The sequence below is a fragment of the Drosophila gunungcola genome, unplaced genomic scaffold (assembly GCF_025200985.1).
Source record: "Drosophila gunungcola strain Sukarami unplaced genomic scaffold, Dgunungcola_SK_2 000103F, whole genome shotgun sequence".
In the NCBI taxonomy this organism is placed as follows: domain Eukaryota; kingdom Metazoa; phylum Arthropoda; class Insecta; order Diptera; family Drosophilidae; genus Drosophila; species Drosophila gunungcola.
The window spans coordinates 144438-170258 of record NW_026453265.1 but is presented as its reverse complement, the minus strand read 5'-3'; the positions used below and the strand labels follow the sequence as shown (position 1 = coordinate 170258).

Sequence of the window (25821 nt, the reverse complement as noted above, 5' to 3'; positions counted from 1 at the left end):
AAGTCCCATAATAATAAAAATATTATAAGGATTTAATTACAAACCTTAAAAAACACGTATATTGACCAAAAAATACCTGATGAAAAATATGAAAATATATTCGATACATATCAAATCTTTATTTTTAGTAATGGCTTCAAACATGTGTAAGTTGTGCAAAATATGCAATGAAAACCAGTTTTTAAAGCAAATACTGCAGTAGTTTGATGACATAGCCTCGAGCGAAATTCAAATTGCGCGCACAGCCCCTGGCGCCCCCTGCCGCCTGCGGCGACGAAGCACGGCTTCCACTGCCCGCCGCCTAGGGGCGCTAGTCACTATGCTGCAGCCCTGCCTCGCCGACAGCTGATTGCGCCGCTAGCCGTCTCCCTCGCGCTCTTTCCATCCACGCCGTCAGTGTAAAAAAACACACAGCGGACGCCTTAATATTCGTAAATATTTGTAAATAATAGAAGTTGCTGGGCAATCGAAACTAACTTAGTTTAAAACTTATTTTGACAGCTGCAGCTGAGTTCAGCGGATAGCATTTAAGCAAAAACGGTGAGTTTCAGCAGCCGCCGGCCAGGAGTGAGGTTATGTCCGGCTGGCCCAAAAATAGTTGTCTGCATATTTTAATTGATATATGTATATATCTGATATATGTTGTATTTTCGATCCCGCAGATATATAGCAGCAACAAAAATGCCGCCCAAGAAACACGATCAACCGGAACGCAAGCCGCTGATCGGCAGAATCGGCACCAATCTGCGAATCGGCATTGTTGGCGTCCCCAACGTGGGCAAGTCGACTTTTTTCAACGTTTTGACCCAAAGTGCCGCCCCCGCGGAGAATTTCCCCTTCTGCACCATCAAGCCGAATGAGAATAAGTATTCCCCCAACACCCCCCACCCCCCTGTCGACTATATATACCATATATATATGTGGTAGCTGCAGGCGGCGGCAATTTCCTCAATCATTGTAATCATCTTGGAATATAATTTTTATGCCAGCGATGCAGCAATGGCCTGCAGGAGCAGTCGCCGCCGCTTCTAATTTCAAATTGCTCTGTCGACTGGACCGTCTAAAATAGCCACAGTGGAGCCTCGATACGAGAAGCCCCTTTAAAACGGGAACAGACCTTCGGGAAATGACAAAACTACACGTTTCGGTGTACATACATCCAGAGAAAGTGTGTTTAAGAGAACTAAGACCTTTTAAAAACAGCCACAGTGGAGCCTCGATAGGAGAGCAGCAACGAAACTTTAACAGATGGCTAAAATATACACAATATACCGTCTGTTCAACTCAATTTGAACTACATATATCCAAAGATAGTGTATTGAACAGAACTTGGACCTTCTAAAATAGCCACAGTGGAGCCTCGATAGGAGAAGCGAAAACCCTTCAAAAAATGCCTAAACTAAGCAATTTTCCATCTGTTCCGCACGTTTTGGATTATATATCGCGAGAAAGTGTATTTAAGAGAACTTGGATCTTCTAAACAAGGCACAGTAGAACGTCCATAAGAAAGAACACCTTAAGACAGGGAAAAACGTTTGCTCCTATACACAATACTATCTGTTCTATACGTTTTGGATCACGTTTATTCAGAAAAAGTGTATTTAAAGAACTTAGACCTTCCAAAATAGGACCTCTATAAGAGAGACCACTTTAACACACGAAAATCCTTTGAATTTAGCTGCTACCTTAAGTACTAGATGGCAAAACCAGCCATTAACTACTATTTGTTACCATCTGTTTTGCAAGTTTTCGTCTACAAGTGACCCGAAAAAGTATATTTAAAAAAGAATACTATTTAACACTTAAATTCAAATTTATCAGAATGTATATACACCTTGAAAAAAGGAGAAACCTTTTGCAGTTTACTCAAGTGAACTATGCTATATCTCACTTTTATAATATTTGTTGTTCAAGGACCTGGAGTCTTGCTCTAGAAAAATGAGTACTTTTAAAGGCAGTGCACTTCTTTATTATTATTCTTACAATTTACCGGGTAACTGGAAGTTTTCCACTAAACCTTAAACCAAAACAAAGTTACTACAAACTTATTTTTCATAAATGCAGATAGACCATTCACATAAGTCTAGGAAAATTATTGTCAAAAAGATTGTGTACTTGAAAAACAACCGACTTTCTAAACTGCAATCAAACTTCAGGTTGTTTTAACATTTAGAAATCCACATCCTTAGTTATCCAAGTTCCACTGTCCTTCGAGTTGTGGGCGTGTCGCGGCCTTAGCAATTTTATCAGATCCAGTTTGCAATATGCAAATTGCCCCCGCCTTCGGTTCAGTCCGCTTCGGTTTCATTTTCCTGGGCTTTTTATTTGTGAGCGACTTCATTTTGGTTTCGCTGCCCCTTTGCGGATGGCGCAAAATTATACAAAATTGCCATGATTGGCCGTCGATGCTGCCGGCCTGCCAGGCAGTCAGTCAATCTGGCCAGTTATTTTTTTTATATATATATATATATTTTTTTTTTGCTTGTTTTATTTTCGTTTATTTAGTATTTTTGCATTGCGCAACCAAATAAACCCGACTAACATGCATCTTCTCCTTTTGTTTTTCCATGCTGCCTGTTTGCCTTGCCCACACGTCGTGTTCCGGTGCCCGATGAGCGATTCGATTACCTGGTGGACTACCACAAGCCGGCCAGGTGAGCTATAAATCCACAATTCCTTCATTTTTAGTTTGGCTTGGCTTTGAACAGGCGGGGTGCTCAAAACTCATATCATAAGGCAGTGAATCAAGCCACATAATTAAAACAAAAAAAATGGTAAAAAAAAACAATTTGCTTACTACACATGACATGCGACACACACAATTACACATAAATTAAATTCTTTGCTTGCCAAACTGCTTGTTAAGTTTACAAATCGAAAAATATATATTTATTTGGATTAGCAATGAATTTATCATACATTACATTATATACATTATTTATTATACACAACATGCGATACACGTGGCTTAAAACAGGGGTAATCAAAACTTATGCCTTATGGCTTTGGACTAGCCATTAAAAAAGAAAACAGTTTTTTAACACACACCATATGCGCTATACACAATCACACACAACAAGTTCCGGAACTCGCAATTTCCACTCTTTGCTTGCAAAACTGCTTGTTTAAGTTCACCATTCAAGAAAAACAATTAATGAAAACCCAAAAAAAAAAAATTACGATAACTAGTGTGGTGCCCGCCTATCTGAACGTCGTGGACATCGCCGGCTTGGTGAAGGGCGCCGCCGAGGGCCAGGGACTGGGCAACGACTTCCTCTCGCACATCAGCGCCTGCGATGCCATCTTCCACCTGTGCCGCGCCTTCGAGGACCCCGATGTGACCCATGTCGAGGGCGAGGTGGACCCCGTGCGCGATCTGGAGATCATCTCCGAGGAGCTGCGCCTCAAGGACGAGGAGAATCTGCTCAAGAATCTCGACAAGCTGGAGAAGGTGGTGGCCCGCGGCGGTGACAAGAAGCTGAAGCCCGAGTACGATTCGATGCTCAAGATCAAGGAGATCCTCATCGACCAGAAGCGTCATCTACGCTTCGAGGACTGGAATGCCCATGATGTAAGTGCGAAAAAATCCACGTCTAGAATGTCAATAAAAAAACGTTTTGTTTTTAATGTTGGTTTTCTGTTAAAGTAAAATATTTGTTGACTTTTTGAAAGCACTGTATTAACGTTTAGATCTTAAAAACATCACCCATTTCGGTTTAAATTGTCCAAAAAGGTTTTATTTTCTTTAAAACCTTTTAAAAAAACACTTTTAAAACATATATATTTCTTTGAAATATTATTTATTATAGTACCATTTATTTGTATTCCTTTTCCACGTATTTTAAATATGCTTTAAAATGGCAAAAACCATAATTTACATTTTTTGGGAATTTTTAAAAACCTATAAATATTTTTAAAATATTTTTTGACCTGTTGACTGGACCTTTTAAAAGTCAAGTTTCAAATATTTACCTCTTTAAAACATGTTATTAATTAATTAAAATGTTGCTTATTAACTATGAATGGTTTTAATTGTTATTACTGAGATAACATGTTGTTTGTGTTTGTTATGCTCTATTTGCTTAAACAATGTTTTGTATATTTTATATACTCCTATAATCAAATAAGACATTCTTGTGGATTTTTTCGTGTGACCCGTGTGTGTTTGGCATCCCGTTCTCATTAACGCTACCACTACGCCACTCTTTCAGATTGAGGCGCTGAACAAGTATCTGTTCCTGACCTCCAAGCCGATGATCTACCTGGTGAACCTCTCCGACAAGGACTTCATCCGCAAGAAGAACAAGTGGCTGTCGAAGATCAAGGAGTGGATCGACAAGAACGATCCCGGTGCACTGCTCATCCCCTTTTCGGGTGCCTTCGAGCAGCAGATGTCCGAGAAGGACGAACTGGAGCGCAAGGCCTACGAGACGGAGACCAAGTGCAAGAGCATGCTGGAGAAGATCATTGTGACGGGCTACAAGGGGCTGCAGCTGGAGTACTTCTTCACCGCCGGACCGGATGAAGTGAAGGCCTGGACCGTCCAGAAGGGCACCAAGGCACCGCAGGCCGCCGGCCGCATTCACACCGACTTCGAGAAGGGCTTCATCATGGCCGAGGTCATGCACTTCGAGGACTTCAAGGCCGAGGGCAGCGAGGTCAATGCCAAGGCAGCCGGCAAATACCGACAACAGGGACGCAACTACACCGTCGAGGACGGCGACATCATCTTCTTCAAGTTCAACGCCGGCGCCGGTCTTAAGGATGCCAAGAAGAAGTGATACCGTCTGGCCATGCTCATCGCCATGTCCACCGTTCTGTACATTAACTTGATCTTATACTCCCAGATGTTTCGCTTCGCCAGAGGCTAGCTCCTCATTTACCCCCACGCCCACGCCCACGCCCACGCCCATCCCCTCTCCAATCAATACCCAATACCCAAATATCGACACTCATGTTCGAGGCCCGAAAATGCATTTTGAATTTCCTTTTTTTGTACGCTATGTAAACACGCTTATGACTCACTCAACCGTTGTTTCTTACTGTTTCTGGCGGGATTTTTTACAGCTTTTATTATTATTTCTTATACAAATTTTTTTTTTTTTGGTGAAAAAAATTAGAAAGTGATGTATTTTTACTGTAACTATGAATAGAAACTTAAGATACAGCTTAATTATTGTTACTTTTTTTTTTTTTTGATAAGAATTGTTTTTTTTTAATGGGAAGAAAAATTAGATACTTATATAGTTTTTCCTATAACATACTGTTAATTTGAATAACAACTTATGCTACAGGATTTGTTTACAGCATAAGAAATTTTTTTTTGTGAAGAAAAATTTGGAAGTGGTCTTTTTTTGCCCCTATACTGCATACTGTTACTTTAAATAACAACTTACGCAAAATTGTTTGTTGCCACCTTTTCTTTTTCAATTCGAATATTTTTTTATATTGTATAAAAAAATTAAAAAGTGATGTATTTTTGTCCTATAGCCTACTGTTACTATGAATAGCAACTTATGCTAAATCTATTTTTTTTGTTAAGAGAAAACATTTTTTTTGTTATTGCATTGATTGCTGCGTAAGACTTAGTTCGATTTCACACTTGTAAAATGTTCAGCTATTGGGATTTTATTTTGGGATTTATCTATTTTAATCAGGTAAAAAGTTTGGAGTATGGAGTTAAGATACTTGGCTGTGCTGAATTTAAACAGGTTATCGAATTCAAAGACAGCGTTCTCGCAGTTGAATTTGTTTCTCTTGAGAAAAACCTTATACCCAAAGGAATAGTTTGATAAACTTGCAAATTTATTGTAAGCTGCACATGGACTTGTATACTTTCTACAATAAAATAAAATAAAATAAATATGGTGTATCTATAAACTTAAGCCTTGTTTTGAAATGTTTTTGTCTTTGCTGAATAAGCAAAATTAGTTCAAAACTTATCAAAACCTCTTCAGATTTTGGAAATGGATTTACTGTTTGATTTAATTTAAACCATTCCCAACAATCCCAAAAATGGCCTTATTTTTAGGGGTTACACTGCTGTTTCCCCTTAATAAACCTATAGATCTACGCCTTGTTCTGCTACCTTTTTGGTCCTTGCGTAAAATAAAACAACGCGTGTTGACATTTCTTGGGGCACTGACAATCTCGGCTTTCTATTGCTTCGCTGGGGTGAAACTTTTTAATCATGCTGCTGGAAACAAAGTTGCTGGAAGCACCTGTGCAAACCGAACCGAACCAAACCAAACCAAACCAAACCAAACCAGAGCCAGCAGTAAAATCGGCCAAGTGCAAGGAGCAGAAGAGGCTCAAAGACTGCGTTTTTGCGTTGCTGCATTTCTGCATTTCTGTGTGGCGATGTGCTGTGCAAATGCAGCTGCAGTACACAAAGGTTCTGGATTGCACTGACTCTGGTCGCAGCGGCAACTTGCTAAGCACATAATTTGGTTTACCGCATTGCCAAACATGTGCCGCCAGAAACACGCACATATCCTCCCGCCCAAAACCCCATCCTGAAAACGCCCCCCTTTTTGTTGCCTACTCTGGGTTCAGTTAATCTTTGCCCAGAAACTTTTCCTCAGCACTGTATGCAAATCTTGGCATCCTAGTGTTGATTTTAAAATTCAACATTTATTTTATGTGCGAAAAGTGGGTGTCACAGCATTTGAAACTCAACCAGAAAAAATGCATTTCCAGATTCCGAAGAGTTTTTGATAAGTTTTGAAGTTAATTTGCTTACATTTTAGAAACCAAATTGGTTAAGTAATTTTTTGCTTGATTTTTCAACCCATTTCATCCTCAAAACCAGCTTTTCCAGTTAGCCAAAAAAGCTTTTTTAAAATCTTATGTTGATTCTGAAATTGAACAAATATTTTATGTTTTCAAATTGGGAGTCACAGAAATTAAAAATCGTTTTCAGCTCTATATTAATTTTTGGTAATACTTTACATATAAATATAATGTATATATTCAATATATCATATAAGAACATAAGAAAATATGTAAGCATTTAATTTTGGGCCTTAAAATGTATTTATATGTTTATATCTTATATTATTCAAATCTTTTAAATATTAATAAGAACTAGAAAATATTAAAATTTTTCTCGTTAATCACAATCATATTCATCATACTTCTGGCTTTTTTTAAAGGTTCACCAAAAATGCAATCTTCAACAAAAAACCCTAATGGTTGTTTTAAAAACTGTAAAGAATGTTTGAAGACTTCGTGGATAAGTATTAAACAGGCCTTTTGTATATGTAATTTAAGTGCAAAACTGTTTCTAATTTTACCTTGTTATTTCAGCCATCGGTTCCACTGTGCCTTGTGTGTGTGTGTTGCCTGCAAAAGTTTTTTGCGTGAGCCCCACAACTTTTCCTATGAAATGTGCAAAATTACACACTCCTCCGGCCAAGAAACGAGCCGACAAAAATATTTGGAATGTTTTATTAGCTCAAAACTAGCCAAAAAAGGGGGCGTTGTGTAATGGTGTAATGGTGAAATGGAGAAATGGAGAAAGGCAATTGCAGTGGATTTGTAGTTAATTAAAGTGTAATGTCTGCCCATGTACGGCTGGATTGGATTGGATTGGCTGGTGGAAGAAGCAAAGAAAAGTCAGCAGGCGGGTGCCAAAACGTTGACAAGGCCCATCAGAGGAGCGTGAAATATGACCACTTTAGAGTCCGGCCAAATGGCCCCTTTGCCGTCGAAATGCTCGGTCCTCGACGTCCGTCAACAAAGGGGCCAAACACAAATCATTCGGCATACACCAAGTCGGAATAATGGCGATTTGCAGGTGAGCGAATTGAACAATACTCTTTGGGTGTATAAAATGCTGACATAAATAATATTTAGGGAACAAGAAAAATAACTGAATTAAGTTGTAATACCTGATTGAAGATATGTGAAACATTTTGCAAGGGATTTTCCAAAGAGCTTAATTTATTACTTTTGTTTACATTTCTTTAAATGTAATCACAATTTTTTAAAGTTTTCTTTACCCCCATGATAAATATTTTATAAAAAAAAAAACCGAATTAATTATCTGATGAGCCAGTGAGCTATATAAAACTAATGATTTATTACTTTCGTTTACACTTATTGAAAATTAACTACATTTTTATAAAAATTTCTTAATACAACAAATATTATAAATAATAATATTTGGGGCACAAGGGAGTAAACTAAATCATTTAAGATCTTTTTAACATTTTGCAAGAGATTTTCCGATGAGCCGTATACAAAATTATGATTTGTTACTTTTGTTTACACTTAATTACCAACAAAAATTATTTTTATTAAAATAAATATGAATTTATTTGATTGATATTTCTCTTGTCAGCTAGCTTTTTAGTATGATAGAAATAGCATAGAAATAGAAGAATAAATCTAGAAAATATATTTAATTTATCCCCCTTAAAATTAAGCTTTTTTTATGTGCAATTTAGCTAAGACATTTGTAATTGGATAGGAACTACTTTCCCTACTGAAAAGAAGACAAAATGTATAAAATTATGGTAGATATTAAATAGCAATGTATAATTTTAAAGGATTTCCTCCAAACTATAGGGAATTATCCCGATCTTTTAAAAATAACGAAAACATAGTCAGCTAGTCGTAGATGCGTGGCTTATTCTTGTTTTTCTTGTCCTACGGCTCCGTCATTCATGCACTCAGTTCAGAAAAATTCAGAAATTCAGAAATTCAGAAATTTATTCAATTCAATTGAAAAATGGCACTAGGAATATTTGACGCATGCGAAAGGGAGGGCGTTAGATGGGGGCGGTGGGTGGTTAGGGGGGCGTGGCAGCATCAGCATCGGCATCAGCATCAACTGTCACTTGCAGGGCATCGTGGGCAGCAAAGCGTTAAAAATGACTGTCATAAATTAATGAGCGACAGCGGCGTTCGAGTGACGCATCGAAATTGAATTGAATATATATTTTTCGCTGAATTGGCATTCATTATTCATTTACAGCAGCTGTCTCTAGACATTCGCATTTCATGATTTATACATATATATTTTCTTCTATTGCTGAGTACCTTTAATTGCCTGCTAAAAAAGTGCAATGCACCAAAGCAGGCAACTATTTAACCCATCTTCTCGTTGGCGCTGTCGCTGTCGCCTCAATTTCAATCCCAATCTGCCCATAAACGTGACAATAATATAAATCAGCAGATTGTGCTGATGTTCTCGACGGGCTTCCACAATCTTAACGTCATAATAACGTTTAGCCGCCCACCACCAGCATGGTCACCACTATCATCATTATCATTATCATCGACTGTAGGACCCCATCATCATCATTGTTCCTGTCGTCTATGCCGGCATTTAACTTAATGCCCACATGCGACGACAGCGTAAAACGATTTGAGACCTGGATTAGATACCCAGCTGCAGCAACAGGAGTTTACAGGGGGGCGGAACAAGGGGTCAGGGGTCAGGGGTTAGGGGTCAGGGGTTAAGGAGTGGCAATGCCGTTTCATGGAAATAAAGCGTGTAATTGTTTTGGCAGCTGCCGAAACGTTTTAAACAGCTAATTAAGGTGCCATCAGACACAGGAAAATTAGATGAGAAAGTCGGGAAAGTAGAGAAAAAGAAAAATAGTCAAGCAGCAGCCAGAAATTATCTGTCCAACATTCAGTGATTTTGTGTTAAACATTCACTGCAGCTTATTACACTTGCTTTCAAATCAATTGATTGACTGTGGATTGTGGAAAATGTGCTACGGAAATCTCTTACAAACTTACAAAAAACCAGAAGTCCATTCAAATTCTGTTGAAAATGATGTCTGTAACAGCTAAAATGGCTCATAAATATGAACAACTTTAAATTGGAAAATTTTAATGCACAATATTTAATAATAAAACCACAAGTTTTAAGTGGTATAGAACTTAAAAATTTCAATTGAACTTGACTTATTGTCTTACATATAAAAATTTACTTATTTTAATAAAAATTAAACCATATTTAACTTAAATAAAATGCACTTTAATTATTAATTATTTTAAATCTTATATTTCCACATTATTAAAAATGTTGTATTATTAAATCATGCAATTTAATGTGCATTGAACTTAATATAAAGACTTGCTATATAATTTAAAGATAAAATTGTACTTTTTGAATTCCATAGTTAGATATTTATTTATACTATTCCATTTCTTTGTTAGTGAACTATTACTTACTAGAACTATGACATTTTGGATTGAAGTGGGCCAAGTTGTTGGCCCAGAAATGAAGGCTTTTCTGATTATAAGACCTGATCTAATCCGAGTGAGTGCCCCGCTGCACTTACTTGCATAATTCTTTCAGGACCCCGGATTCGTGGGCCTTTGAGTACCGTAGTGAACTGTAGAGTCCCAAGTTGCCGAGTTGGCTTGGCAAAGCCGCAGTCGGCAGAGCAATCTCATTAACACCTTTCGCATGGGTCGCGAGCAATCTCGAGTAATTAAATTCGCCGGACGGAAGCCCTGTCTTTCGACCTTACCTTTAACACTAATAAGTGGGAGATCAGCCGGCGGTTCGTGGGTATTCAAATGGTATCCGTGGGTATTTTTTGTTTGTCTCCTGAAATGAATGTGAAATCTGAACGCTGAAATCCGAAAGTCGAAAGCTGAAAGCCGAAAGTCAGCGCTGGAAAACAATACATTAAGCGACTTTCAATCTCCCAGTGGGTGGTTTCACAATATACACACTTGCGGTAAAAATAACAGTTTCTTTTTAGCTTATACAAATTTCAATCAAAAATTGTTTGGAAGCTACTTTGTATTATAAAGCTAGTACTATAAAGCTAGTATTATTAACTAAATGGGGCAAACATGAATATCCACAAAAAAAAAATTTTTTTAAATATATATTTTTTATTTGTAATATAATAAATGGATTAGATATTACCAACAATTGTATTCCAATGCAAAGTGCTTGTTTTCCTAAACTGTTACAAAATCATTAACTACAGTACATTGAAAACTTAAACTTTTATAATTCCTTAAAATTCTTAAGGAATTATAAAAAGTTTAAATTTTCCTTGACAAACTTAAACCACATCAAAGTTTTTTAATATTCATTTTGTTTATTGTTAAGTACACTCAGAAAACTGAATTGCCTTAATTTTAAGACCAAATTGCCATAACATTAGAAACAATAGTTATAAATTTGAGCCTACCATACAAAATTTTTAGTTTTATTCCTAAATTTTGTATGAAAGGCTCAAATTTAAGGCAAATATATTCAATTTTAAGGCAGTTTTTTCTAAAATCAAGGAATTTAGTTTTCTGAGTGTAAGCATTAATGGATAATCCATGCCTTAAAAGTTATGACTTCGAGCAATTATCATTGTTCAAGTACTATTATTTTGATCGTTATTGTAGCTGTGTGTGTTGCGTGGGTGGTGTGTGTGTGTACTCACTCGCAGAGGGGGACGCGCACACACGTATGGCACCGGAAAATGTGTTCATTTCCGGTGTCAGTGTCAGAAGCAACAATGGGGCAGCTTCTCGCCAACTTTTGCCCGCCGTGACTTTGATGAAAAATCGCGAAGCTGACGCTGCCAGTCGACCTCTGAAACGTGTGTGTCGCTAGAGATGGCAGCGTGACACGAACGGTGATCTATTTATGCGATATATGTACAAGAGGATCTTTAAACTTTGATTTAAAAGTATATATATTTTATTTAATTATTAAACGTCTGAATGAAAAGAAAGATGCTTGGAATATTCTTTTCTAAAAGTCAAATAAGGCTGCTTATAGTTTTGTTTTAAATATGAATTTAAAAAAAAAAAATTGAAATTAAAATATTTACAATATTATTGAACAATCTAAAGCATGTTAGGTATATGTAAAACATATTAAAGCTAATTTTTTAATGACTGTGCATTTTTATCAACTATTAAAATATATTAACTTTTAGTGTTTACTTTTCATGCAAAAATTCAATTTAAATATATAATTTTGAAACAATTTGAGTTGTCACTTTAAGTCATGGAAAGTTCTTAAATATGTGAAATACTGTAGCTACTGCTTTTGAAAAACTTTTTATGACATTTAATCTAACGTATTTTGTATATAATTCGATTTTAATTTGTTGCCTTAAGTGTACAAAATTGGACGAGTTTAGATTTTTTAAATCTATAATAAAATCCTTTGGAGACTGTAAATAGTTGGCCATCTCTGGGACTCGCACACACACACTGACACACCAACGTACTCACACACACACTCGACTCCCTTATGTGCGATGCACTTCATTCAGGCGAAAAGAGAAGAGACATCATAATAATGTGGCCCATGTGGAAAACAAAGCAAACAAGCAAACAAAACCCAACCAACAAGTGAGCAGACAAAAGCAAAAAGAACCAGCAGAACGCCAAAAAGTAGGCAACACACACTCGCACACACAAACACCTATGCATTCTCACAAATACACTAGTAAAAAAAAATGTTGTAAATCCAAGTATTTTGTCCTCAATTTAAATGTTTTATGCTTTGATTTGCAAGCATTGCGGTTTTTAGTTGTTTTTAATATTAAGATATTGAAATCTCTTAATATTAGTTTATTTTTACTGATTTTGGAATTGATTTTAATATCTGAAAAATTTAACTTAAAGGCGATTAAATCTAATGTATTCCAAATAATTTAAAATATTTTTATATTAAGATCATGTAATTAAATATGCACTGTACTTAATATAATGATTTAAAATTTAATTTAAATATTAAATATACAATTTTTATTTCAATAGCCCAATATTTATTTTTACTTTTCCCATTTGTTAATCAGTGTACACACACACACACACACACACACAGGTGCCCAAATGCAGCGTATATATTTTTAATTTCCTGTTATACATGTGCATTTTATGAAAGAAGGAGGAACAGCAAATATGGCAACCGCAATCTATAGTTATGATATATTCCCCCTCCTACATAGTATGCATATGTTTGTGGTTTAGGAAGCCTTAATTAAAAGTAGCACAGGTACAAAGAACCCCGTAATGGAAATAATGCAATTTGGCGTACAACAAAGTGACTCAATAACTTATTAAAGCTGCGTGAAAGTGAGGTGCTAGTATTAATGATTGAAATCTTAATGGATTTCCTTTGGCACATCCAGGTAAACAAAATACTTATATTTGAACACCAACAAATATTTTAAAGAATTTCTTTAAATTTATCTTTAAAGTCTGGGAATTTTGGCAAAAACAAAACTGTTTGTTGAAGAGTGATGGGTATTGTTTTTTTATTTTTCTTTTAATGTTTTATTGAGTAGAAAAAATTGGAAGTTGATGTATTTTTTTTTCTATAGCCTACTGTCACTAGAATAAGCAACAGTGAGATTAGTTCGTTAGCTGCACAAAAATTAAGCCTTTAAGCTGTATTTTTTCTGGTCTAGTTATCAATTTTCTATCAATATTTTTCAGACTTTTCTTTGTCTTTAAATTGACCTACCGAATTGCCTTTAATTTCTGCTTTCCCCAGCAGGCTCCTTATTAAAGTTTTAATTCGCTTTCCTCGACTCTTCGATTGCATTTACCGCGAGTGTCGTCGGACGATCTCAGGCATGACTAATAAGGAGCCAAGTGGGGGCTTTTCATGCTTGACTGGGTCATCGATGGAGCTGTTCGAAGACCCTCTGCCACGCCTCTTTTTCTGCCTTGTACGCCCTCCAATTGCGATGGCCATGGCCATGTGTGTGTGTGTGTGTGTGTGTGTGTGTGCTGGCTGTAAAGTTATTTATGGCCAACTCCCTTTGGCTTCCATATGCCTGATTTATGGCAGTTATTGAAAAATTCGTAGTGCAGCTTTTAATTATGAGGCGAGGTGCAAACAGAAAATGGCAAAAATTTACACAAACACATACAGAGAACAAAAAAAAAAAATACAAAATAAAAATAAACAACAGAAGACAACCCATTGAGAGGGCTGAGTGCAAATCCCCTGACAAACAAATAAATTGGAAACTGGGCAGAAACTGAACCAGAAATTATGTGACCCCCGAGGAAATACTGTGAAAAATAGCGAAAACTACGAGTGTCACGGCTGTGAAATTAGTGTTTATTATTTTTTTTTTACCAGAATTTTACTCGGGTGGCGCCGTATGCGTTTTAATTTGCCGGAAATGAAGCGGGCATAAAAAAGCTACCTCACCCAAAAAAAAAAAAATTATAAAAAAAAAAAAAGAGAAATGCAGAGAAAAGAAGGAAAGGAGCTGGAGACAAAACGAGTTACATGGCAAAACACGCGCCATTGCACAAAAGTGGGTGGTAAAAAAAAAGAGGGAAAGGGGTGGATAAACGGACGGAGGGGGAAGGGGGAAGGGGTGGCCCAAGGACGAGGGGCTTGGTGCCGTGTGACATGCATGGCGCAAGTGTTTAACACAATTTAATATGGCCCGACGACGACGACAGGGACAACGGGAGATGACACTGTGCGGAAAAGCGAGGGAAAAGCGAGGGAAAAGCGAGGGAATAGCGGGGAAAAGCCGGGGGAAAACCTAGGGAAAAGCGAGCGCAAAAGCGGGGAAAAAAGGAAGACGAAGCGGAGACAACTTTTCCCAGCGATGACATGCACCAGAGCCAGATAATGTGAGCGCTCGACGAGGCCCAAGATGGAAACAACGCCCAGTTCAAAGCCATCTCAAAATAACACTGGAAAAAAATGTTGCCACACAAAACTTTTTAACAATATTTTTTACATGTTCGCAACATTTTTTTTTAAGTACTAGAACTTTAAACTTTAATTTTTAATAAAATTTATCAAATGTTTGATTTTTTAATCTATTGTATTAATACAAGTTTTACTACAATCAAACATTTATATAGAGAGAAATACATTTTTTTCATATATCCAACATATTTGTTAACGTTTCTCTCGGTGCACCCAATTGAGCGCCCGGCAAACGACAACGTTGTTGTTGATAATGTGCATGGGTGGCTGGGAAAAGGGCGCTGAAAAGGGGGGCGCACACCCATGCAACGTTATTAAATCATAAAGCGCAAGCTGCCGCCACCGTCTGATGTTCGCTCCCACATTAGGGCCTTTCGAAAGGAACAAATGACAATGATACGCTTATAAATGGGTGTTTTAAATTAACCCTGACTCCGGAACAACATATGTATGGTACATACGTACACAATATCTCTTACCAAAAAAACCCCAGCAACATGATAAAAAATGAATGATGGGTAATCATCTTAAGAGTTGTTTCAATAACTCGTAATAAACAAGGTTTAAAAAAAAACCCTATCTTGTTAATATTTTTTTTGTTCTCCTTTTTTTTAAGCACTACAGGATTCCCACTGTAGAGTTACTTTTTCCAAGCCATGGCGTTGGTTTTATTTTTCCAGTGTTTAATTGAAGAAGTTAGAAAACTGTCAGGGAAAAAGGAAAATCGGAAAGGGGTTATCAGAGTGACTGAAGTCTCCATTTGTCCGAGTGTTAATTGAGTTCAACAATCCGAGATCAGAAAAAAATTTTGAATACGTCGGTAAAAAAATAATGCAATGCCCATAGAGCAATAATCGCGTTCAAGGTCGAATTGCGGAATAAGCACATTAAAACAGTGGAACAAAAAGGACTTAAATCATAGGCAATCATAGACACCAATAATAATCATAACAATAATAGTAAGTCAATACATAAACACAGTAATGCTCGTCTGTATGACTTTTCATTACGTCATTTTGTTTCTTAATGAATCAAATAATATAATCCCTATCGCATCTTAAATTTATTTTTTTGTTCCATTAACTGCAAAAAATTGTTGTTTGTGTATTTGTTTTTTAAATTAAAAATGAAATTTGCTGCCTTAGTCGATGACTTTCCATCGTTCAGTATGGACGCACCGCGCTCGATTATATTTCGAATTATTGTTTTGACTTTCGTGGGACAGATTGCAAGGCAGGACATTCAGGACAACGATCTTCAGGACACCATCCTTCCAACTATACTATTACCGGCCTTGGGCATTCCTTCTCGAAATTCGAAATGGGAAAGCCGTATAGCAAACCAAACGGGTATTCATCGAAGAACTTCCCCCAAACCTGGATTTACTTAATATATATATTGTATATGTATATATATAAGTATGAATTTCAAATATCACTATGCTGTCTTTAGTTTTCTCAAATCAACAAAAATATAATAATTTTTTTTACAAGTATTTTAATTATTATTATGCGTTAGCGTTGTTTATTATCATCCTCGACGAAACGTAAATTTTTAAAAATAAATTATATATTTACTAAATTAATATGAATATTGAATGCTTTATATTTTATGTTTACTTAGCCTGTATGCTGATAAAGTAGACAAAAAAGTTGTGCATATATAAATAAGCACAATCAGTCGAGAAATCAAGTAAACAACGCAAAGTATAACAAAGAAATCCAATGAGTCCTCTACAAATATCCCAGTATAATTGTGGCTTTCATCATGACGGCAAGATTTTTTTTTAACTTTTGTATGATTTTCCTGCTGAGGACTATTATTTTTCATCCAGAAACTATGGCTATTTCGAAGAAGCCCCAAAAGAATCGGACTCCATTGGGCATTAAGGGCGATACGACCCATAGGGGATGCGTATCCATAAATTCTAGGAAGAAGATCAGAAAATAAATATGGTATAATGTTTGGGAGTTTAGTAGCACCGGAAATCTTTTAAGATCCGGCTCGAAGGACCAAATTTTGATTATAGCGTGAATTCTCGAAGTAGTTTGCCTTCAGTTGTTTCCAAAAATAATAAAAAATTGCAGGGATGATAATTTCCACTTGTTTAGCTTACAGATTTCCCGACACATTTCGAAACTCTAGCTAAGATCAGAGGAGCGGTCTTAAAGGAGCGCAGTAGAAGTAGCCTCGCGAGGCGCCAAGATTTATACACCAATTTGCCAAGTTGTATTGTAAAACTAATAAATTGTCGCCGCTAACTTGAATAATGTGTGAGAGTGTGTTGTGTGTGAGTGTATTTCTGTTTGTGTGTGTGGCAAGTGTCTGTGTGGAGAAAGTATCTGTAAGCGGAAAGTATCTGTGTGTGCGGAGGCAAGTATCTCTGCGTCTGCTTCTGGAGGCGGCACAATTATTATCCTGCTCGGTTGGCTGGCTTTCCTGGCAGCCAAAAGAGCGGGCCGTGGCATAACTTTTAAATAAACTTTCATAATTTTGCATACTTGAGATAACAAATTGCATGTTGCAAGTCGTTTCCGCCCGCCCCATATACCGCTCTCTTTCGCTCTCCTCTTCGCACCATCTCTTTCTCTTTTTCTTGGCTATGTGCATTTGTTGTTTGGCTCGTTACTTGTAAACTTTAAATTAGATTGTTTCTTGCCTTAATGATTCCATTTCAGTGTCCCTATTGCGACTCGGACTTGTGTCTCAAGTCGTGTTTTAATTTTCACGTCGCTCTCAGAGCTCGATTGACCTTTGAACTCCGATCAGATTGGCTATAATCTTCGCGATGCTTATATATACATATATTTAAATTCGTTATCGTTTATGCTTTGATTTTTTGTATTTTCTATATTTCTTGGAAAGTCTATGCACTGTATTTTTATTTAACTACATGTATTTATTATTTTCTTTTTCTAAGGGTATTGAAGTATTTGTGATCTTATATTTTGGAAAAGTATTTTTTATGAACTCAATATTTTAAGTATTTCAGATAAAAAGAAGTAAAGAAATTCCTTATCTATTCTATTCTAGTCCATTTGTTTTATTTTTTTATATATTTATAATATTATTCTGTTAGAATAATTTTCAATATAATCAATAGTCGACTGGAATTTTAGCTTAGTGTATAAACACCAGTAGGCTAGACCGACTTTTCTGTTAAATTCAAATCCAGAGAACCCCTTGAAATGTGTGTGCGGTTGAAGTGTAATTAAATTTACCAAATAGCAGTTTAAACGCCAACCGATTATATTAATTTCATATCATTGCTCGGCACCCGTACCGAAACACACGAAAGAGGCGGTGGGGTAAAAGCAATTAGCAAACGGTGGGTGGTCCATTAGATACACACACCCGCCTTGAGGCCAGACAAAAAGGCAATTAACAAAGATTTTGTGGCCAATAGTTGTCAACAGATTGTTTAATTTGTGCCGAGTGGGCCAACAACAAGAGCAGCAAAGCAGCAAAGCAGCAGACCAGCCCACTGACCAAATGACCAACTAACCAAACACATGCTGCGACACAGACAATATAATGCCATATTTAACACACACACACAGTCCTTGCGCTTCTCTTCTGTTTATGTCCCTGATTGGGGGTTGGCTTGTATTAAAGATATCCATAAAGTAATTTAAATTATATTCTCTTTCATCGTGGCTTAATATAGCTTAATTTCAGAAAAAAATAGCTAAGCAAAGGAAAACGAACACAAGTGAAAAGTGCTTATATAAGCTGATGGAAGAATAATATTTACCATACCTTTAAAATTTGTATTGTTGAAATATGGGCATCAGATATAAAAACAGATTTATTGCTTAGTTCTTAAACATATATTTTTTAACAAGTTTAAAGTTATTAAAGATTTCTATAAATTTAAATTTAATTTGTTGTTATATTTTTTTAATTTTATAACTTGAAAATTATATCATTAAACAGATACAGGTAACTAGTTTGGTGTTTTGTTTTACTACACTGCTTATCTTATATCTTCTATAATCAAAAATGTAATTCTTGTATTTATTGTACTCAATTTGAGCATAAAATTATTCTTTTGAGATCCAGCTCGAAGGACCAAATGTTTTTAAAGTTCTTGGAAGAAGTTTCCTTGAGTTGTTTGCATAAAGAGTATTAAATTGTACTTACTTTGCTTGAACAGCTAATGTAATAGTGTATCTTATTTTCAGCGATCGTAACTGCTTGCCATGTGAAAATTTCTTTTTTCCGAGATCCATTGGGCTGGCAGTGAAAAATTCAGAATTGAGTAAATTGACCCTCGTGGGTTACTCAATGGGAGTTTTGTTGTTCTTTCAGAGGGTTAACCAAGCCTCTCTATCAACCCTCCCCCCACACGCCTTCAAACTCTCTGCACTTGGCAAAGTTTTGGGGCCAGAAAGCCGCAGCAAAAGTGGCCACTTTGCAGGATTTTCCCTTTTTCCACCACCCATCGAAGTGCATGTCAATATATATATGCTTATAAAGTATATATATATATATATATATAGAGAAAGGGTGTCAAGTCGGAGACATGCATAACTGTATAGATATGGACAAAGACTGTGAAGTTCGTTGCTGTTCTGTTTCAGTTTCAGTTTCGGCCTGAGCATATGTCTTAATTTTTGACCGAAGTTTGCTAAAAACCCTATTTTCCGTCCGAGCCACTGCTGCCATTCTGTTGTAGCTGCCGTTGTTGTTGGTGTTTGAAATAAACTTTAATGAGTTTTCTGCTTTTCAGCCACAAAAACCACTTAACCGGCACATATGCAAGCAAGAGGGTCGGGGAAAAAAAGGGAGACGAACCGAAGCAGCCAGGGAAGCTGCAGAAACTTTAGCTGGCTGCGAACATTTTTGGCCAGCCAAGTTAACATTTGGTGCTTTAAATATATATATGCAGATATATATATATATATATATACATAAATATATTTATACATACAGGCAATGACCAGCGGCTGGAAAAATGAACAGAAAAAAGGCGGCTGCTAAAAATTTGAGCGCATGTAAATTTTTGTGGGGCAGGAAAAACCGGGGCAAAAGGATTGCGGTAGAGGACTGACTGCCCAACCGACATTTATGGCTGGCAAATTTCCCGCTTAGTGCTAACCAATCAAGTGTGGCAAGTGCAGTTCCATTTTCTGGGCCAGCAGTTCTCAAACTCTGAACTTTGAACCCTGAACCCAATCTCAATCTCAATCTCTATACCAATCCCAATCCCAATCCCGACCTGTCGCTCCAGCTGCCGTTTTGTGAATTTAATTTGTAACTAACGACAACATGTCGTATGAGTAATGCATGTACTTTCAGGCCCAGTCTCTTGTGTTTTTTTGCTGTTAACCAGCTGAATTCAAATGTTTCTCGGCTAATAAAAAGGTCATTCACTGTGGGCAGAAAAGGCGGTTGGGGGCGTGGCAGGTCAGCATTGTCAAAGTTTTATGAGCGGTCAAGCTCTCGCATTTCAAGCGTCTTTCGCTTAATTACATTTGCAGCACATTCAGTTTTGGCTAGTTGAATACCCTGAAAATAGAAGGAGTTTTTGGTTTTTTGGTCGAAATATGAATAGATTTTTGCATTTTTTTATGTTACAAACTAAGAATGTACAAGTATTTTTTCCAAATATATGTAAAGACATCGTTTATACTATTCATTATTTAATATTTTTAAATTTATTTACGTTTTAAATAAATATATAATTCAGAAGAAATAATTTATTATATAAATTCATAAGCAGAATAATACTTTTAAATTCCATGCTTAAATTTAATTGACAAATAACTCTATATTTCATAAGACATAATTTATTGTTTTTTTAATCATTTCAACTATTTTACTTATTTGCTTTAGCCATAGGGTATATTAAGTGTTTGTGGCAAAATCAGATGCCATTTTTTGCTGGCCAGTTTTATAACTCTCTCAATATGTGGCTGGGTGCCCCGAAAGTCGCCGCATGGCAGACCATGTACAGACATCTGTCGGCGGTGGTGGTGGTCATTTCCTCATGTCCAGCCCCTGCCGCCGCGGTGCCCCTGATTTTTTGCAGTGTTGGTCCTGCAATTACTTTGCGGCCAGAGCCAAAAACTAGATGTGGACGCGACGCAGCTGCCGTTAGCATAAAGTAATCAAAAAAGTTTTGCTTTATTGTGGGGCAGCCCACTCATCATCATCACCATTGAAGCTGAAGCTGCAGAAATGCCTTACTTTTCTATATCGCCTGTCTATATAATACATTGTATATATAGCTAATCTTGTTATTTTTTTACTGCTCGATTGAAAATGCAACCTTGAGCCAGCTAAATGTCCGAATGCAATAAAAATTTGATAACTTTTGTTTACCGATTCCTGGGCTTTTGTCTTGGCTTTCGTTTTTTCTCGACTGCTAAACTTAATTGTACACTGACTGGCAGCGAAGAGGAGGTAAATATAGAGCTAAAGCCAAGGCGACTTATAGAGTGCCAGAGCGATTTCGTATTATTCGCACGTAATTCGATGAAATTTTAATAATCCAGCTTCGAAGGTAATAAAGAACTTTTGGACATGTGGGGCTGAAGGCCGTTTCCTGTCTCACGTGTGTGCTAGCTTTTAATGGGTAGCGGGGTATGCTGAACACATTTTTCTTAAATAAAGTTCCAACGAATTTTAAGTTGAAAGTTTTTTGAAAATAGCCAAATCTTGAGCATTAATCAGTTTTTAAAAGTTCATTTTTCTTATTTTCTTATTTAAGCAAGAAATGTCTGAATTATTAAATTTAAATTATTTAAGTTAAATTTATTTATATTATATTCCTAGTGCTAAAGCTTACAATAAAAGTTAATCATAAAAAGAACTTAATTCTATAAGTTTTTAATTTGTTTTAAAAATTGTATTTATTCTAAATGATATTACTAAAACAAAGAAGAATAAAATTAAACACAATTACTAATAAAACTATTCTCATTTACTGACATATTGTTTGTAAAAGTATTCTATTTTTAAATATATTAAATTAATACAAATTCAATAAGCAAGCCGACATTTAAATACCCTGCATCTATTTAAAAATTTAATATTCTTAAAAATACAACTACATTTCAAATTTTAAACAGTAAGGCTATGATGACTTTCCGCTAAATTATTCGATTGTTAATATGGCATCTTTTCTATATTTTAATAGAATTAAAACCAAAATTCTGATATTAAAATATCAAAGTATACCTATATTTAAAAGACTTGAAAAACGGCGAAGGTTTAATTTTTGTCATACATTTTTCCGATTGTTCCAATGAGAGTTTTTATGATTTATTTATTTTATTTTTCTGATCATTTTTAATGTTGTAAAACTAATTTGGAGTTGTTTTTAGATTATTTTTTTTTGTCATATTCTTTTTTTGCTGCCAGGGTATCCACCATTCGAATTTCGCACCTGTTGATGAGCCTGACACCTGCAGGTCGCACCACCCAACCACCCAGCGACTCACCCACTGCCCCACTATTAAACAACTTGATTGGGCTTTTGACTTGATTTCGCATTGATTGCAATTGCAATTTTAGCTTTGCCTGCGCGGAGTGTGAGTGGGAGTGGGGGGTGAGTGGGTTGGGTGGGGTAAATTAATTAAAATTACTTACCGACTGGCAAACATTTCACTTGATTTCTCTCTTATTGGGCGCCAATTAATTTGCTTAAATTTTCGTGCCAAACAAAACACGAGCAATGCTAAAAATTTAATTAAAATTGAGCAAACAAACAAACATTCGACGGGGCAGCTAGTTAGAGCGTTCAGTTTGGTTTGGTTTGGTTTGGTTCGCTTCGCTTCGGTTCAGTTCTGTTCAGTTCTGTATGTCCACTTTGTAGTCAGTTTGGTGGGGAATGGGAAAACTCATCCTTCGGCAGGAACAAGTGCAGTGCAAACACATGACGCATACGCCGTGGCGGCCCAAAAAAGCGAATTTCATTTGTGGCAAATGGCAGCAAACTAAATTGCTCAAAAAAGAGCCAACACACACACGCACATACACAAAAACACACACCAAAACACACACAAAGACACGCACAAACACACACAGAGTGAAACTTAAAAGCATTTCTCTGGCCAAGACTGGCCAGAATCTCGACACTCTACACTCGACACTCAACACTCCACACTCCACTTCCTTGGTCTTATTAAAAGTTGCTGGCATTCTTGTGTTTACCTAGCACAAATGTCAAATCAGATGGAAAAATGCGCACGAAATGCAGGCAGAACGGAAGTCAGGACTCCAGGATGCTGGACTCTCGATGCTGAACTCAGGTTGCAGCTGCCAGATACTTTTGCATTCGAAGGATGCGAAAGGAGCTGACAAAATTATACACGCAGTGTCCTAAACTGCTACGTTTTCAATTTAACATTTAGCAGTTCAGGTTTCAATTAGCTAAAGCGGTTGACATTTATTTGTATGTTTTTTGCAATTTTAAATACCATATTTTTAAATAAATTTTTACATTGGTGTTACACTATATGATGTTAAGATGTTATTAAAATAAAACATGTGTATATTTTGCAAACCAAATTATAGTTTTCCCCCAAGTTTAAGCTTTTAAATAAGATGTAATTTAGATAAAATATGTGTATATTTTGCAAACTTAATTATAGTTTTTCCCCCAAGTTTAGCCGAATTTAATTGCAGGGCAATCCGTTGAATGCTAAGAATTTGATATTTTGTTTTGAAAGTCGCATTCGACTGGCAGTCAATAAAATCAGCTTTTCAATGGCACTTGCCAGCATTCCACTTCCGCCTGACTATGCAAGGATTCAACGAACTCGTAACACCTTACCTCGTCCTTCGTCCTTTGTCCTTTTCCTCTTTGTTGTTGTTGTGGCAAAACAGCCACGTGTTTCCAGGACTTTTGCTGGAATGTAAACACAAAACGTAAACAAAACTCTCCGAGAAGCCGGCTTAATGAAACTCACCACGAGGAGAGTGATTTCGGTTCGGCTTTTCGCTCGTTTTCGTTCGGCTGGTGTCCTTTCGGGTGTTCGGCATGCCTTCGGCCCGGAATTTAACGAAGGGGCGCAGGCGCCGATGGCCAGTTTTGTAAGCAGGATGCGAGGCCAAGGGCCGCCGTGCTGCTCCACAGCCAACGGCAGTGCTGAAGGACCCGATCGAAAGCCGAAGGTCCTTTCGGCTGCCGTTTTATGCTTTTTGTTTGCCATCGGAGCCGAGGGCCAAGGACTCGAGTGCGACTTCTTCAGCCGCGCAACAGTTTTGTTTGAAGCGTCAACACGTGCGGTAGTCAGTCGTCCTTGGTCCTGTTTCTCTTTTTTGTCACTCGAAACCAAATTAAACCAAAACTCGCAGCGGGAAAAATAAATTGCAAAGTGCAAAGTGCACTTAAGAGCCAAGTTCGAAGCGAGAGTGGGCTAAAAACAAAAAAAAAGAAGAAAAAAATTAATAAAAACCTATTAAAGCGATTTGTTTTTGTTGTTTTTGTTGCGTGCCGCCTTTAACTAAAAATTAAATGAAATAAAAGCCAAGAAGAAAAGAGCAAATCGGGGCGTAGAATTAGTCAAATTAAAAGGTAAAGCCAATGAAATTTCCCCAGCAACTAATGCGAGGTTCCCACAGAACACACACACAACACAAACCCCAAAAAAACACACACACATTCGGGGGTTTGACTTCTGTCAAAAACAAATTGCAACCGCAACCGAATCAAAGCGAAGCCGTAAACAAACCATGGCCAAAAAAAGGCCCCAAATCAACGTAATTTGTGCTCATTATAATCAAACAGGCAAAACAAACTCACATGGTTTTTCTTTTTCCCTCTCGTCGCCTTGTAATTTTCATTAGCCAGTTTCGAAACGCCCACTTTTCGCTATGCCAGGAAATCGAAGACAAAGCCAAACGCTTGTTGACTAATCGTTTCTCGATTGCGATTTCAAATGGCAACTTCGAGTGCCGGAAACGGTAGTGCAGTCAGCAGGGGAATCCCCAAAGATTTCCGCCTTCCAAAGTGTCAGCTTCCAGTGGAGTGCATTTGAGAAGTGGTTTCCAATTTGATATTCATTTAACGCTATTCAATAGTTTGTGCATTAAAAAGTTGGGTATTGTTGCAGAAACCGAAAACAACGGAGACTTGTGTTTCCAAAATGCTTGTAAAGAGTTTTCCAGCACTTTTTTTGGATTTTGGGTGGAGTGGTTTTTAAAAGAGTCTTAATATTTTGAATCGAGTCAAAAAAGAAAACAATTCTAATGACTGTAAATTAAGCGGTTAATTGTGAAAATATTTTAAATAAATAAATTTCAAATCAAAAAAACCTTTCCAATGACTTTGAATTAAGTAGTTTTAAATTTACTTGTAAACACCCAGTATCACAAAGAAATTAAAATCATAAAAACAAAGTGCTTAAAAAAACAAAATTAAAAGTCAAAACAAAAAAATAAACTTGCCAAGTAAATTAATTAAAAGCTAAATTTAAGTGCACTAAATATTTTTGTTTAGTTTGTTATAAGCAGAAAAAATTATATTTTTACCACCCTTTTTTTTGAGAACAAGCATTTTTTAAAATATATTCTCTGTAAAGTTTTGTAAAAAGTTTCTTTATTTTGCAACGTTTTTAAATTTTCATAAACTTAAATTCCCAATGAATGCAGTGACTATAATTAAGTAGCACAGTTTGCTTAGCAAATCGCTGATCTTTCAATGACAGCATTTGTAAAATACCCAGTTTAACAGCCGTGATTATGTGATATTCCATTTCAAATCTTGATAAGAGCCGACCACTTGGGGGCTAATTTAATAATTATTATTAATAAATGAGTAATTTTGATAAGCGGCAGTGCTGATGGCTTTAATAATGGCTCAATTGAGGCGGATTAGTTAACGCGAAGCGATTGTAATCAATGGGAAGCGGACTGCTCGTTATGCGAATATTTGTGGCAAATATATTCCATCAAATTTTCATCAATCAAATGGCCAATTTTTGAGCAAACAACAACAGTTTCACACACACACACACAATTTGGGCATAACAGAAAACAAAACAAGACATTGCACAAATATTTGCAAACAATTTCCCCGAACGGCGTCGCCATCAACATCATCAGTCTGCCGACAATAAAATCAAGCTGGCAATTTATTTGCCATTTTTTTTTTGCATGTTTTTCATGCCGTGTGCCAAAAAATAGCCATACGAAAT

At 36.6% G+C, this 25821-nt stretch overlaps 2 protein-coding genes across 5 annotated transcripts in view; both read left to right on the top strand.

Annotated features, from left to right (window-relative positions):
• The first annotated feature begins 340 nt into the window (after window positions 1-340).
• LOC128265221 (obg-like ATPase 1) lies at window positions 341-5029 on the top strand. Of its 2 annotated transcripts, none has more exons than XM_053001093.1 (6): window positions 341-431; window positions 502-540; window positions 663-862; window positions 2594-2654; window positions 3190-3571; window positions 4212-5029. In XM_053001093.1, the coding sequence occupies exons 3-6, from the start codon at window positions 682-684 to the stop codon at window positions 4779-4781; spliced, it is 1194 nt and encodes a 397-aa protein (XP_052857053.1). In that variant the 5' UTR covers window positions 341-431; window positions 502-540; window positions 663-681; the 3' UTR covers window positions 4782-5029. The 2 variants fall into 2 exon arrangements, with proteins under 2 accessions (XP_052857053.1, XP_052857054.1); XM_053001094.1 differs by having other exon boundaries at window positions 389-431; window positions 508-540.
• The window catches only part of LOC128265222 (carbonic anhydrase-related protein 10), an 86503-nt gene continuing 63275 nt past the window's right edge, over window positions 2594-25821 (top strand). For 2 of the 3 annotated variants that reach the window (XM_053001098.1, XM_053001095.1), the window contains exons 1-2: window positions 2594-2654; window positions 7155-7798. The gene's annotated coding sequence lies outside the window, so the exon portion shown is untranslated. Of the gene's footprint in view, window positions 2655-7154; window positions 7799-23901; window positions 24201-25821 lie in introns of those variants that run through there. The other variant, XM_053001097.1, reaches the window with a different exon arrangement.

Bases quoted from the DNA above. Each gene is read 5' to 3' on its own strand.
- LOC128265221 (XM_053001093.1), top strand. From the start codon at position 682: ATGCCGCCCAAGAAACACGATCAACCGGAACGCAAGCCGCTGATCGGC. The intron at 863-2,593 runs ATAAGTATTCCC...CCTTGCCCACAC, and splicing joins CACCATCAAGCCGAATGAGA to GTCGTGTTCCGGTGCCCGAT. The intron at 3,572-4,211 runs GTAAGTGCGAAA...CCACTCTTTCAG, and splicing joins AGGACTGGAATGCCCATGAT to ATTGAGGCGCTGAACAAGTA.